A 16,045-nucleotide genomic window follows, 5' to 3' on the forward strand; every position below is an offset into this window, starting at 1 on the left:
ATTTTTTTTAAGAGGGAAGGGTGGAGGGAGGGTTGAATTAAAAAAAAAAAAATATGCACATAAAATTGAACACGTTAATTTAAAAAATCCTTCATTACTATTGATACACACTGAAATTGGTCTACAGTAGTAGTCGTAGGCGTCGTGGCTTCTCATATAGTAATATACTCACTGATATTTTGTAAATTTTTCATAACCCCGAGGGGGGGGGGAGTATATATATATAACACCCTTCCACTCCTGCACCAATACCAGCTTCCACGGACTTTGCTTTCCGAGTTGGTACCCGGAGTCATACAGGACCCACTATAATGTCGTAGGTCTTGTGATCTCGAGGCCTTCAACGAGCGCGCAAAGCAAGCTGGGAGACGCGTATGCGACGTTGCCAGTTCTGATCTGCTGTACTTCCCCCCCCCCCCCCCCTGGTTAGGGTTCGCCGTCCACAGACCGCAGATCACACGTCGACTCTGGTCGTCGGGAAGCCTAAGATGTACATCAAGTTCTGTCCCTGCCCGAACACGCCCGAATATTCACCTTCGGCCAACCTCGGGTTTATTTATATTTCTCGGTTTATTTTAATGTAGCTATACTAACCTAACTAACCGTCCATAGTGTTTTAATGTAGCTAACCTAACCGACCACTTTTAATATAACAAATGCCGAGGTTGGCCGAAGGTGAATGTTCGGGCGTGTTCGGGCCGGGACAGGAGTTGATGGCCAGGCCCGGGAGGCGGGCCGCGCACGCACCTGCAGTGAGCGCCAGCACGTGCGTGTTGCTGGCCGCCACGTCGGTGACCTTGCTGCGCGGGGGCAGCGGCACCGGGGTCAGCGCCACGTGCGACTCGAACACCCTCAGGTCGTACAGCACCGACCTGCGGGCACGAGCCACCCCGCTCCCGTTACCAGGCACCCTTGGAGAGGGCGCCTTTCGTACTTCTGGTGGTGGTGGTGTAGCTGGATACAGGGGCGCAACAGGGCAATATACCTATTTTATAAAGAATCATCGATCCCCCCTATTGAAGCGGAGGGTCCGGGGGTCCTCCCCCCAGGAAAATTTGTATTTCAAGGTGGAAAATGTGCTATTTAAGCAGTTTTATTATCTAAAAATTGATTACACAGCACTTTCTTTTGCCCTCGTTTGCCCCCACTTCAAGGTTTCAGTGGGTGGGGTTGGGGGGGGGGGGCAAAATACACTTGCCCCCCCCCCCCCTGTTGTTGCGCCCCTGGCTGGATAGAAACAGGAAAGGTACCCTTTCCGATTTCTTAAAATGCATATTATATCCTCCTTTAAAATCGTGAAAGTTATCCCCTCTAACCTAACCTAACTTAACCTAATATTTCCGAGGGGAAACCTTTCCAGTGCATATTTGCATTAGAACCGAAACATTTTTAAGAAATCGGAAAGGGTACCTTTCCAGTTTCTATCCAGCTACATTACCGTCACGTAAAGTATGAAAGGTACGTACCCTTTCCAAGGGGATACAATTCAGCCCTCCCCCAACAGTTTTCAGGAACGACAAAATCTAATTTGGGGACTTGATACTCGATGGCAGCGTGGTCACTGGAGGGAGACACATTACCAACTTAATACAGGAAAATTGGAAGAGGGCATCGTCCGTGGCCCACGGGGTAAGAGACCATCCCAACATTCGCTTGGAGAGATGTTTAGGGGTTAAATTGGGAAGCCGAAACCCAGATGACTGACTCGACAATTATTGAATCCAGTCCTCTCTGAGTGTGTGTTGAGTTTCTCAACACTCCCCCACCTTGGTTGGATGCATGAAGGATTGCGAGTGAGTTGCAATCGACCAAAACTCTCAACACTGTCTAAGTGGATCATTTTTCCACTGTTTGCCTGCTCTGAGAAACTTAAAAACTTGTGTGTACTGCAGCACAATATATTCTGTGTATAATACATGTCATTGGTTTATCTTCAGTGAACCCAAATATAGCCTATTTAAACTCAACCAAAATATTATAAAGAAAGTAGGTGATCGTCACTGAACGCACAACCTTTGAAATAAGGCTTTAAACTATTGACATCACGAACTTCGTTGAAATCGTATACTTCAAAATGCTCTTTTTTCCCTCCCGAATTTGTGGTGTGGTATGCTTATGAATAATGAATTTTTACATAAAAAAGTATGATAAACTTGAGAATGCATTACGTAGAGTTATGTTACAAATAAATCTGCACAAAGCTGTTACAGGAAACAGTATTTGCAAAATTCTTTAACATTATTTGAAATTGAAAAAATTAAAACACTATTGCATATTTTATAATGTTAAAAAGTGATTGAAGCAGTTTAATACATAATGCATTTAAATTTATGAAAATTTACAAACACTTGATGAGACATAAAAAATTAATGTAACTACATGTGCTTTTTGGAAATTGATGTACCTAAATGATTGGTTATTTAATGGTTTATACTAAACAGTACATTTTGCACCTACATGGTTGAGAATGCAGAGAATTCTTTGGCTATAAAAACTTGTGCTACACAGAAATTGTTATTCTGTATAAATTTTGAATTTTGATAATTCCTTTTAAACAACACTGCACCACTATCCAAAAGCATTTGTGATACATAAATCAAACAGTAGATAGTGACATTTGTTAATAACAACAGGAAAAAAGCTAATTAATTTACCTTTCTGGTTTGCTGTTCCTGTGAAAGCGAAACAAAAACAATAAAAAACCAAAATAAAATTAGAAGCATAATTACATCACTGTAAAAGAAAATATAAAAAATATACATTCAAGTATTCGGCCAATAGTTAGCCATTTATTGACCCAAAGCATTTAGTAGCGCTTACTAAAAGGAGAATTAAAAAAATACGTTATTTACCAAACTCCAACTCCGATAATTTTAAATTAGGAAGTACCTAGCGCTTGTCTGTTACTATGATACTCAGACACCTGAAAAATGGAAGTACATTGAAAAAAAGAAGGGGTTGATGACATTGACGCCAGAAGAATAAGCTGTGTTGTGGATCGACTTAGTGTGTGTAGCGGTTGGGGTATCGTGTCGACTCACTATTAGGTTACAAGTAAAAGAGTTTATTGGACGGAATGAAGTAAATGCATAAATTCAAAGAAAACACACCAGGCCTTAAATTTGGAGCTTCATTTTTAAAGCGCCACAAAGAGTTTTTTACTGTTAGAATGTGCCTGAATAAAAAGAAAATTTCACTGGAATCAATTTCACCAGAGGTAGTAAATTCATACTTTGAAGAGATTGAAAATAAATTGAAGGTTGTTTCTTCTGGTAACATCATCAAGTTGATGAGACAAACCTCTGCGACGATCCAGGTAAATGCAAATTAATCTTCCGATGTGGTTGCAAATACACAGAAAGGGTTGTCAGTTCTTCAAAGGAATCAACATCAGTAATGTTTGCGTTAAACAGGGAACGGAAAGATTTTTCCTCTATATGTGGCGAATAAGGCTCAGCACCTCTGTGATAGTTGGAAGGAAGGAGGGCCGAATAACTCAAGGTACAACTGCATCAAGTTTTTGTTTCTATGATCAGGTAGAATCAGTTACAACTCCCTTCTTAAAGAATGCCGAAGGACCTAAATTCCACATAGGAGATAATTTGGCACCATATTTTATCCGTGAATGTTACAAAACTCTGAAATGGAAAGAATAACAGGTTCATTTTTTTCTGCCTAACATTTCCACCCACATAATGCAGCCACTATACGTGGATTTCTTCAGGCCCATGAAGATTTTATGGCACCAGATTTCAGAGGAATGGAAGAAAGGATGTGGAAGAAAGGACGCATCTGTGGCTAAAAAAAATTTCCAAGCATTTTGACACACTGAAGGAGGAAAATGTTCAATCTGGTTTCAGAAAGTGTGGCGCTGTGCCTTTGTGACGTAATAAAATGAGTATATTCTGGGGAAAAAGTGAAGGCATGCAGGGATTGAGGGGTACCTGGAGGGAGTGAGGGAGGGAGTGCTGGTACCTGAAGGGAGCGAGGGAGGGAGTGCTGGTACCTGGAGGGAGCGAGGGAGGGAGTGCTGGTACCTGGAGGGAGCGAGGGAGGGAGTGCTGGTACCTGGAGGGAATGAGGGAGGGGTACCTGGAGGGAGTGAGGGAGGGAGTGCTGGTACCTGGAGGGAGCGAGGGAGGGGTACCTGGAGCGAGCGAGGGAGGAAGTGCTGGTTCCTGGAGGGAGCGAGGGAGGGAGTGCTGGTACCTGGAGGGAGCGAGGGAGGGAGTGCTGGTACCTGGAGGGAGTGAGGGAGGGAGTGCTGGTACCTGGAGGGAGCGAGGGAGGGAGTGCTGGTACCTGGAGGGAATGAGGGAGGGGTACCTGGAGGGAGTGAGGGAGGGAGTGCTGGTACCTGGAGGGAGCGAGGGAGGGGTACCTGGAGCGAGCGAGGGAGGAAGTGCTGGTTCCTGGAGGGAGCGAGGGAGGGAGTGCTGGTACCTGGAGGGAATGAGGGAGGGGTACCTGGAGGGAGTGAGGGAGGGAGTGCTGGTACCTGAAGGGAGCGAGGGAGGGAGTGCTGGTACCTGGAGGGAATGAGGGAGGGGTACCTGGAGGGAGTGAGGGAGAGAGTGCTGGTACCTGAAGGGAGCGAGGGAGGGAGTGCTGGTACCTGGAGGGAATGAGGGAGGGGTACCTGGAGGGAGTGAGGGAGGGAGTGCTGGTACCTGGAGGGAGTGAGGGAGGGAGTGCTGGTACCTGAAGGGAGCGAGGGAGGGAGTGCTGGTACCTGGAGGGAATGAGGGAGGGGTACCTGGAGGGAGTGAGGGAGGGAGTGCTGGTACCTGGAGGGAGTGAGGGAGGGAGTGCTGGTACCTGAAGGGAGCGAGGGAGGGAGTGCTGGTACCTGGAGGGAGCGAGGGAGGGAGTGCTGGTACCTGGAGGGAATGAGGGAGGGGTACCTGGAGGGAGTGAGGGAGGGAGTGCTGGTACCTGGAGGGAGCGAGGGAGGGGTACCTGGAGCGAGCGAGGGAGGAAGTGCTGGTTCCTGGAGGGAGCGAGGGAGGGAGTGCTGGTACCTGGAGGGAGCGAGGGAGGGAGTGCTGGTACCTGGAGGGAGCGAGGGAGGGGTACCTGGAGGGAGTGAGGGAGGGAGTGCTGGTACCTGGAGGAAGCGAGGGAGGGGTACCTGGAGCGAGCGAGGGAGGAAGTGCCGAGGGAGGGGTACCTGGAGGGAGTGAGGGAGGGAGTGCTGGTACCTGAAGGGAGCGAGGGAGGGAGTGCTGGTACCTGGAGGGAGCGAGGGAGGGAGTGCTGGTACCTGGAGGGGGCGAGGGAAGGAGTGCAGCTACCTGGAGGGGGCGAGGGAGGGAGTGCAGGTACCTGGAGGGAATGAGGGAGGGAGTGCTGGTACCTGGAGGGAATGAGGGAGGGAGTGCTGGTACCTGAAGGGAGCGAGGGAGGGAGTGCTGGTACCTGGAGGGAGCGAGGGAGGGGTACCTGGAGGGAGTGAGGGAGGGAGTGCTGGTACCTGAAGGGAGCAAGGGAGGGAGTGCAGGTACCTGGAGGGGGCGAGGGAGGGAGTGCAGGTACCTGGAGGGGGCGAGGGAGGGAGTGCAGGTACCTGGAGGGAGCGAGGGAGGGAGTGCTGGTACCTGGAGGGAGCGAGGGAGGGAGTGCTGGTACCTGGAGGGAATGAGGGAGGGAGTGCTGGTACCTGGAGGGGGCGAGGGAGGGAGTGCAGGTACCTGGAGGGAGCGAGGGAGGGAGTGCTGGTACCTGGAGGGAATGAGGGAGGGAGTGCAGGTACCTGGAGGGAGCGAGGGAGGGAGTGCAGGTACCTGGAGGGAGCGAGGGAGGGAGTGCTGGTACCTGGAGGGAATGAGGGAGGGAGTGCTGGTACCTGGAGGGGGCGAGGGAGGGAGTGCTGGGTACCTGGAGGGAGCGAGGGAGGGAGTGCTGGTACCTGGAGGGGGCGAGGGAGGGAGTGCTGGTACCTGGGGGGAATGAGGGAGGGGTCCCTGGAGCGAGCGAGGGAGGAAGTGCTGGTTCCTGGAGGGAGCGAGGGAGGGAGTGCTGGTACCTGGAGGGAGCGAGGGAGGGGTACCTGGTGGGAGTGAGGGAGGGAGTGCTGGTACCTGAAGGGAGCGAGGGAGGGAGTGCTGGTACCTGGAGGGAGCGAGGGAGGGAGTGCTGGTACCTGGAGGGGGCGAGGGAAGGAGTGCAGCTACCTGGAGGGGGCGAGGGAGGGAGTGCAGGTACCTGGAGGGAGCGAGGGAGGGAGTGCTGGTACCTGGAGGGGGCGAGGGAGGGAGTGCTGGGTACCCGGAGGGAGCGAGGGAGGGAGTGCTGGTACCTGGAGGGGGCGAGGGAGGGAGTGCTGGTACCTGGAGGGAGCGAGGGAGAGAGTGCTGGTACCTGGAGGGAGCGAGGGAGGGAGTGCTGGTACCTGGAGGGAGCGAGGGAGGGAGTGCAGGTACCTGGAGGGAGCGAGGGAGAGAGTGCTGGTACCTGGAGGGGGCGAGGGAGGGAGTGCAGGTACCTGGAGGGAGCGAGGGAGGGAGTGCAGGTACCTGGAGGGAGCGAGGGAGGGGTACCTGGAGGGAGCGAGCTGGGAGTGCAGGTACCTGGAGGGAGCGAGGGAGGGAGTGCTGGTACCTGGAGGGAGCGAGGGAGAGAGTGCTGGTACCTGGAGGGAGCGAGGGAGGGAGTGCTGGTACCTTGAGGGAGCGAAGGAGAGAGTGCTGGTACCTGGAGGGAGCGAGGGAGGGAGTGCTGGTACCTGGAGGGAGCGAGGGAGGGAGTGCTGGTACCTGGAGGGAGCGAGTGAGGGAGTGCTGGTACCTGGAGGGAGCGAGGGAGGGAGTGCTGGTACCTGGAGGGAGCGAGGGAGGGAGTGCTGGTACCTGGAGGGAGCGAGGGAGGGAGTGCAGGTACCTGGAGGGGGCGAGGGAGGGAGTGCAGGTACCTGGAGGGAGCGAGGGAGGGAGTGCTGGTACCTGGAGGGAGCGAGGGAGGGAGTGCTGGTACCTGGAGGGAGCGAGGGAGGGAGTGCAGGTACCTGGAGGGAGCGAGGGAGGGAGTGCTGGTACCTGGAGGGAGCGAGGGAGGGAGTGCTGGTACCCGGAGGGAGCGAGGGAGGGAGTGCTGGTACCTGGAGGGAGCGAGGGAGGGAGTGCTGGTACCTGGAGGGAGCGAGTGAGGGAGTGCTGGTACCTGGAGGGAGCGAGGGAGGGAGTGCTGGTACCTGGAGGGAGCGAGGGAGGGAGTGCTGGTACCTGGAGGGAGCGAGGGAGGGAGTGCAGGTACCTGGAGGGGGCGAGGGAGGGAGTGCAGGTACCTGGAGGGAGCGAGGGAGGGAGTGCTGGTACCTGGAGGGAGCGAGGGAGGGAGTGCAGGTACCTGGAGTGAGCGAGGGAGGGAGTGCAGGTACCTGGAGGGAGCGAGGGAGGGAGTGCTGGTACCTGGAGGGAGCGAGGGAGGGAGTGCTGGTACCTGGAGGGAGCGAGTGAGGGAGTGCTGGTACCTGGAGGGAGCGAGGGAGGGAGTGCTGGTACCTGGAGGGAGCGAGGGAGGGAGTGCAGGTACCTGGAGGGAGCGAGGGAGAGAGTGCTGGTACCTGGAGGGGGCGAGGGAGGGAGTGCAGGTACCTGGAGGGAGCGAGTGAGGGAGTGCTGGTACCTTGAGGGAGCGAGGGAGGGAGTGCAGGTACCTGGAGGGAGCGAGGGAGGGAGTGCAGGTACCCGGAGGGAGCGAGGGAGGGAGTGCTGGTACCTGGAGGGAGCGAGGGAGAGAGTGCTGGTACCTGGAGGGAGCGAGGGAGGGAGTGCTGGTACCTGGAGGGAGCGAGGGAGAGAGTGCTGGTACCCGGAGGGGGCGAGGGAGGGAGTGCTGGGTACCCGGAGGGAGCGAGGGAGGGAGTGCTGGTACCTGGAGGGGGCGAGGGAGAGAGTGCTGGTACCTGGAGGGGGCGAGGGAGGGAGTGCAGGTACCTGGAGGGAGCGAGTGAGGGAGTGCTGGTACCTGGAGGGAGCGAGGGAGGGAGTGCAGGTACCTGGAGGGGGCGAGGGAGGGAGTGCAGGTACCCGGAGGGGGCGAGGGAGAGAGTGCTGGTACCCGGAGGGGGCGAGGGAGGGAGTGCAGGTACCTGGAGGGAGCGAGGGAGGGAGTGCAGGTACCCGGAGGGAGCGAGGGAGGGAGTGCTGGTACCTGGAGGGAGCGAGGGAGGGAGTGCAGGTACCTGGAGGGAGCGAGGGAGGGAGTGCAGGTACCCGGAGGGAGCGAGGGAGGGAGTGCAGGTACCTGGAGGGAGCGAGGGAGAGAGTGCTGGTACCCGGAGGGGGCGAGGGAGAGAGTGCTGGTACCTGGAGGGGGCGAGGGAGGGAGTGCAGGTACCTGGAGGGAGCGAGTGAGGGAGTGCTGGTACCTGGAGGGAGCGAGGGAGGGAGTGCAGGTACCTGGAGGGAGCGAGGGAGGGAGTGCAGGTACCCGGAGGGAGCGAGGGAGGGAGTGCTGGTACCTGGAGGGAGCGAGGGAGAGAGTGCTGGTACCTGGAGGGAGCGAGGGAGGGAGTGCTGGTACCTGGAGGGAGCGAGGGAGGGAGTGCAGGTACCTGGAGGGGGCGGGCGCGCCCTCGGGCTCGCGCCCCTCCTTCAGGGCCTGCAGCAGGGCGGGCAGGCGGCGCTCGGCCAGCTCGGCGGCCGTGGGGCGGAACACGGGCTCTCGCTGCAGCAGGTCGTGCACCAGCTGCCTGAGGCCGGCCGAGTAGCCGCCGCTCACGGGCTGGAACTGCCCCTGTCACACGCACCATCCGCTCGCGTGTCTGCATCTGCTGCCTGGCCACGTGCCAGTGTGGTCCATTACTTCTGTATGCCCAGTTACTTGTATTAAATTTTAACAAATGCGCATTGTAGTTAAAATCAAATAATCTGCCACTATTTACATTCTAAAATTTTTGTTTTTGACCATTATTATAAATTTAACTGCTGTTCCAAGACCCTTGAAACATAGGTAAACTTAGAAGATATTCATCCAGATGAGAAATATCTCGTTCCTAAGAACATTATCTCAAAGGTAAAGCTGTCTGATATTTTTAAATGTTTTAGTTAACACCCTTTTGGTTGGAGAGAAATATCTGCCCGCAGTGTTCTCCCTGCGAAACTGCCCCCCCCCCCCCAGGGAACCGAAAAGGGGGGGGGGGGGAGGATTTCACAAGCCAGGTCCTGGACCCCATGTGCGGGACCCGCCTGCCAGGAGGCCTTACACTAGACAACTGCCGGGCTTGGAGGGTCACCTGCCCACTAATGAATCTAATGTAAGCCCAGGGCAAGTTTTCTTTCTTGGCCGAGGTCATTGTAGCGTCCCATCTGCAACTCGTGATAAGGGGGTTGAGTAGAGAGGAACACATCGACATATGCGTTAAATTATTTAATCAATAATCAACAATACCTGTCTAACCTGCATTAGTAAAGAAAGTTATTTTTATACAAATACCACTGCGGTGACAGCATGTTTCTCTACAGATTATTCCGACCTTACGGCCGGCGTTCTCGCGTTCCCCTCCCACATGTGTGCCCTAATAGGGAAGGGTGGGAGTAACATTCCAGTTCTCTTGATTATAACATTCCAGGGCTTTTAAAGTAAACAGAACTGCGAGGGATTGCTCCCTGTTGTTTGATCGGGAAGGTGTTAGAGTTTCGGCAATAACCAGCGGCTAGGTCCACCAACCCAGCATAGTCACCGCCTCAGCCCCATACCTCGCTCAGCTGACCAGACAGTTGGCTGTGTCCTGAGCCCTAAGACTTTATCAGCACTGCCGGCGCCTTCCCCGATATCTTCCGATGCTTCTCTACAGCCCGCAAGAGGCGAGGCAGGTAATACAGGAGGACCAGGAGGTGGGGTGAGGAGCGCTGCTCTGATTGGCCGCCCGCGCGAGACGCACGGAGCGACCGGACGCGAGGAAGCATGGCACTAACGACAACCTGAGAAGCCAAGGCCAACTGCTCAGCTTAACCTAAAATTCACTCCCCCCTCCCCCGTTTTAAACTTAAACTTAAAGGGAGGGCTGGAGAACACAACTAGTTTAAAGTAAAGTCACCACACGAAATTAAATTTAAATATTCAAGGTCACATTAGAAAAATAAATAAAAACGCCACAACAAAATTAATCTAGGCCAAACCAGGAGGTTGTGGGTCGCAAATAGGCGACCTGGGACTCCTCCACGGGCCTCGGGGTGCGATGCCAAGTCTCGGCACTCGGGCGATGATGGGATCCCTGTCAGACGGACGAGAGCATGCTGGGAGTCGCACGGCGCGAACCTTCATGATCTTGTTGACGAGCGCCGGCAGGTTGGAGCCCTCGAAGGTCTTCTGCAGGCACGCCATCTCGTAGAGGATGCAGCCCAGCGCCCAGATGTCCGACTTCTGGTCGTACTGCTTGCCCTCGCACTGCGCACACGGACACCCGGACACTCGGACACTCTGACACTCTCTGACACTCTCTGACACACTGACACACTCGGACACTCTGACACACTCTGACACACTCGGACACACTCGGACACTCACACTCTAGGATACTCGGACACTCGCACACTCGGACACTCGGACACTCCTACACTCGGATACTCGGACACTCTCACTCTAGGATACTCGGACACACGCACACACGGGCACCCGGACACTTGCACACTCGCACACTCTGACACTCGGACACTCGGGCACTCCTACACTCGGATACTCGGACACTCTCACTCTAGGATACTCGGACACTCGCACACTCGGACACTCGGACATTCGCACACTCTCACACTCGGACTCTCTCACACTCGCACACTCAAACACTCGCACACTCAAACACTCACACACTCGGACACTCGCATACTCGGACAGTCGAACACACGAACACTCGGACACTCGGACACTCGGACATGGTGTACCGAGCGAACAGCGCGCAGCAGTGCAGGAAAGAGGGGGTACTCCTCAGAAAAACCTTGTATTGCCTAAAGAAATAAGAGGGATCTAATACCTTCACAGCTCACATTGCCGCCACCCGTCCCTATGGAATAGTTACGGGTAATGCCTAGCGGGCTAAGGGCGTAGCTTTAGATTCGTTGTCCGGTGGGCGCCAGGCTAGCTTGGAAGAACTAGACCGTGAGGAGGTTCGTGGGCTCGCTGCCCCAGCGTGCCCCGCCAGGCACGTCGGCTTACGGTGGTGATTGGCTTACTGAGTGGATACAGGATGCGCCCTAGGCAGTGTAGGAGACTGCATACCTATACATGTGACACTGAAATTACACACGAGTTGGACTGAATTATTTTAATAATGCGCCGTTATGCACGCTTGACACACAGCACTGGTACACGTTTATGACATATCACTACATAGCACTACATGGTTACGTTACTCAAACTTCCCTAATCTCCGCGGCAGTCTCGCGGGTCGGTATGGTTACCGGAGGCGGCCAGTACCGTGAGTTAACCCGTGACGCGGTTGCGCGGGGTGTTTGTTAAGGCGGTCGGGATAGGCCCGGCTCTGCCGAAAATGGTCCGGGGACACGTGAGCAGCGGTAAAGCGAGGTTGTCATATATTTACTTACTGTACATAAAGACTTATCGGTGCATTTAAAATGTAAGCTACTCACGGGACACACGTCCGCCCCGGCCGCGAGTGTTCGGAGACTGCCGAAGATGACCGCCACGCGGGGGTGGGAGGACTCGTCCCCCCCCCCCCCCCCCCCCGTGCCGCGCGCCAACACCTTTATTTTATCTTAAAGTTATAATTTTATATAATACATCCTTCCAGGTACTTAATTAAAAATTAGTACCTGGAAACTGTTTGCTGAGGGCTTAATATTTCTATCACTAATAATTAACTGTTTGAAAATATAGTCACATGGAAGACTGTTGTTTACAAGCATTAACACTGATGAGATCCAGGATTTCATTTAATGGCACTGACAAATATCCTGGTAATTAGCATCTTATGTTTTAATTGTTACGTAGGTCAGGTAGCGAATCCCTCACTTGACTCGTTCCGGATGTGGCTGGGGCGCGCTCCGAACGGGAGGGTCGCTGATCGGGTGAGAACCGGCTGAAGGTAGCGTCGGTACGACGTCAACATATACCCATTATTACACATGCAGCTTATAACCCTTCTAAATAAATACCTAGCTAAGTTCTCGTAGATATGTGTGGTCGAAAAATTTGACTATTGTGTGAGAAGAAAGAAGTCATTGTGACGATGACCATTAAAAACAACTGATATCCAGTTCTTTGAAAAAACAATTTGTTTCTAGAAAATGTTTAAAACATACAAATATATATTTTTTAATACAAAGACTATATCACCATCCAAATTTTCAAATGTTATTTTTTTTCCCCTTCAGTTCCCCAGTCACGGTTGTGTTTTTGACGTGACAACGTCTAATAAATCGACGAACGCCGGCTGCACGCACGAAAAAGTGTCCCGTTATGCACATTGTCCCGTTACGCGGTGTCCCGTTACGCACAATGTACGCTTAAGCCGCATCTATCTCTCTTCCACTCGATTGGAACAACCATCGATTTGACTTTTTCGAGGCACATTAAACTTGAAACACTCCCATTCGTTTCCTACTTTTCCTGTCATCGTCCTATCCTTAACAGAATAACACAGATTGGAAGAAGTTAAATAGCAAACATTTATAAAAGTTATAGTTAAAATAATCTCTTCGTTAAAGTAATAAACATATTTGAATTAATGAGTGCAAATAAAAGTAAATTTATCAATTAAATTGTAGATTTCATTCCACTCCTTCTTTGTATCCATACAAAATAGTGAGAATTCAATAAAAATGATTCAATTTTATTCATAAAAGTATGCAATCATTTCATTAATGTTTTGTTATGACGTTGTCACGTTAAACTATCGTCCGTAAACCGACTTTACAGACAACCAATATTTTTTTTTCCCCCGGCACAGAAACTTCTGTCAACGTGAACCCAAAGTTGCTGGTGTCTCCTGGTCGGAGAGCGGGGCGCCAGGACTCGGCGCCGTGCTAGGCCCCCCTCTCGCCACCCTGCACGCGGCACGCACGTGACGCCCTGCACGAGAGCCAGCACTGGAGGGGAGGCACTTGCCGTACCATCTCGGGGCTGATGTAGTACGGCGTGCCGAGCACGGTCTGCGCCTGGCCGCGCGTCGTCATCATCTTCGATATGCCGAAGTCACCCACTTTGATGGTGCTGTCCTTGGTGAGGAAGACGTTGGCAGTTTTCAGGTCCCTGCGGCAGTCACAACACCCTGGGCTGAGCATCAGGCGTGTCTGGCGAAGAGCGGAGTGCAGTTGTCACGGGTGTCACCAGCCGCAGCGTTCAAAGCCCCCCCGCGCCCAGTGTTGCGCGGGCGGTATCCACAGACACGTTAGGGGCAAAGACGATTCTGATTGTGTACGAAGGTACACACGTTACACAGTTTCAAACAAAGCGCAAATTAAGTAAACATTTATAGAGGACTTAAGGTGTATCAAAATAAAAAATAAAAGTGCGAACAAAACAAAGTGAAGCACATCACAAGTGGACAAACATAAACTGTAGAATAAGAGGCAGAGAGCAGTCATGACATTTTGACAAATGAGTTAACTGGAATAAATATATTTTTTTGCAGTCACCTCACATATTATAAAATGTATCAACACAGATTATTTATCTTTTTGCAATTGAAGGCATTTTACAACTACACTTTTAACTAAAAACAACTGTATATTAAAAAAATTATAAGTAGCATGTACGTAAATAGGCATTTGGGCGCAGGAGCCAGAGAGTGGAGTGATGTGGTCCGCTATCTCGGATTGTGACGTCACGGCGGCTATCTTGTATCCCCTCGACCTTTTACATTGACCTTGACGTTTGGCCTTAAATTTTTGTCGAAATTTGCCAAAAAAAAATGTCTCAAAATTTGCCAAAAATTTACTAATTTTTTGTTTTTATAAAGAAAAAATCCGCCAAATCAGGGATGTGTATGTGTCAGCGAGGCGGGATTATAAGCAGGACACTCGCTGGTGCTTCTAGCGCGGTGTCGCCTCTGAGCTGGCGCGCAGTCTTCTCGTCGTGCACAGGGCAACTGTGAGATTCCAACGGTAACAATGACACCTCAAACGGAGAAACGAAGATAAAAGTGTAACGTATGTCCCTAAAATGCTTTCGAGAATGAATCATGAAAACACGCGTTTTACTCTTTTTCACTCTCCACGTAATACAGTTAGAAAATGGAACGCTGGAACCTTGAGTACTTGGACAGACACCACTCGGACGTCTCTAGGAGGTGATGGCGGGTAGGTGCCGAGCACCGCCGCGCGGACTGCAGGGACCCACCTGTGCAGGATGTTGTGGTCGTGCATGTAGCGGATGGCGGCCACGATCTGGCCGAACATGGTGACTATCTCCAGCTCGCCGAGACGACTCTCCGCCTGGGCCAGCCGCTCGGCCAGCGTCCCTCCGTCCGCGTACTCCATCTCGATCATCAGCACGCCGTCCAGCTCGAAGCTGCCCAGGTACCTGCGGCACGAGCCGGGGTCACGGGCCTCTGTAGCGCTCCACTGTACCGGGGCAGACGTGACCTCGACCCTCTGCCACCAGGGCGCTCCACTGTACCAGGGCAGACGTGACCTCGACCCTCTGCCGCCAGGGCGCTCCACTGTACCGGGGCAGACGTGACCTCGACCCTCTGCCGCCAGGGCGCTCCACTGTACCGGGGCAGACGTGACCTCGACCCTCTGCCAACAGGGCGCTCCACTGTACCGGGGCAGACGTGACCTCGACCCTCTGCCACCAGGGCGCTCCACTGTACCGGGGCAGACGTGACCTCGACCCTCTGCCACCAGGGCGCTCCACTGTACCGGGGCAGACGTGACCTCGACCCTCTGCCGCCAGGGCGCTCCACTGTACCGGGGCAGACGTGACCTCGACCCTCTGCCGCCAGGGCGCTCCACTGTACCGGGGCAGACGTGACCTCGACCCTCTGCCGCCAGGGCGCTCCACTGTACCGGGGCAGACGTGACCTCGACCCTCTGCCGCCAGGGCGCTCCACTGTACCGGGGCAGACGTGACCTCGACCCTCTGCCGCCAGGGCGCTCCACTGTACCGGGGCAGACGTGACCTCGACCCTCTGCCGCCAGGGCGCTCCACTGTACCGGGGCAGACGTGACCTCGACCCTCTGCCGCCAGGGCGCTCCACTGTACCGGGGCAGACGTGACCTCGACCCTCTGCCGCCAGGGCGCTCCACTGTACCGGGGCAGACGTGACCTCGACCCTCTGCCGCCAGGGCGCTCCACTGTACCGGGGCAGACGTGACCTCGACCCTCTGCCGCCAGGGCGCTCCACTGTACCAGGGCAGACGTGACCTCTACCCTCTGCCGCCAGGGCGCTCCACTGTACCAGGGCAGACGTGACCTCGACCCTCTGCCGCCAGGGCGCTCCACTGTACCAGGGCAGACGTGACCTCGACCCTCTGCCGCCAGGGCGCTCCACTGTACCAGGGCAGACGTGACCTCGACCCTCTGCCGCCAGGGCGCTCCACTGTACCAGGGCAGACGTGACCTCGACCCTCTGCCGCCAGGGCGCTCCACTGTACCAGGGCAGACGTGACCTCGACCCTCTGCCGCCAGGGCGCTCCACTGTACCAGGGCAGACGTGACCTCGACCCTCTGCCGCCAGGGCGCTCCACTGTACCAGGGCAGACGTGACCTCGACCCTCTGCCGCCAGGGCGCTCCACTGTACCAGGGCAGACGTGACCTCGACCCTCTGCCGCCAGGGCGCTCCACTGTACCAGGGCAGACGTGACCTCGACCCTCTGCCGCCAGGGCGCTCCACTGTACCAGGGCAGACGTGACCTCGACCCTCTGCCGCCAGGGCGCTCCACTGTACCAGGGCAGACGTGACCTCGACCCTCTGCCGCCAGGGCGCTCCACTGTACCAGGGCAGACGTGACCTCGACCCTCTGCCGCCAGGGCGCTCCACTGTACCAGGGCAGACGTGACCTCGACCCTCTGCCGCCAGGGCGCTCCACTGTACCAGGGCAGACGTGACCTCGACCCTCTGCCGCCAGGGCGCTCCACTGTACC

General features: G+C 54.3%; 1 protein-coding gene across 1 annotated transcript in view; it reads right to left on the minus strand.

Moving 5' to 3' along the window:
• Positions 1–16,045, minus strand: part of LOC134528635 (serine/threonine-protein kinase Nek8-like) — a 51,280-nt gene that overhangs the window by 27,937 nt on the left and 7,298 nt on the right. Inside the window, exons 6-11 of the mRNA XM_063362431.1 lie at positions 14,296–14,478; positions 13,068–13,206; positions 10,261–10,389; positions 8,555–8,736; positions 2,655–2,672; positions 748–872 (exon numbers count right to left, since the gene is read on the minus strand). Of these exons, the coding sequence (XP_063218501.1) occupies positions 748–872; positions 2,655–2,672; positions 8,555–8,736; positions 10,261–10,389; positions 13,068–13,206; positions 14,296–14,478 (776 nt within the window). The remainder of the gene's footprint in view (positions 1–747; positions 873–2,654; positions 2,673–8,554; positions 8,737–10,260; positions 10,390–13,067; positions 13,207–14,295; positions 14,479–16,045) is intronic.

Source organism: Bacillus rossius, chromosome 1 (assembly GCF_032445375.1).
Source record: "Bacillus rossius redtenbacheri isolate Brsri chromosome 1, Brsri_v3, whole genome shotgun sequence".
Taxonomy (NCBI): Eukaryota; Metazoa; Arthropoda; class Insecta; order Phasmatodea; family Bacillidae; genus Bacillus; species Bacillus rossius.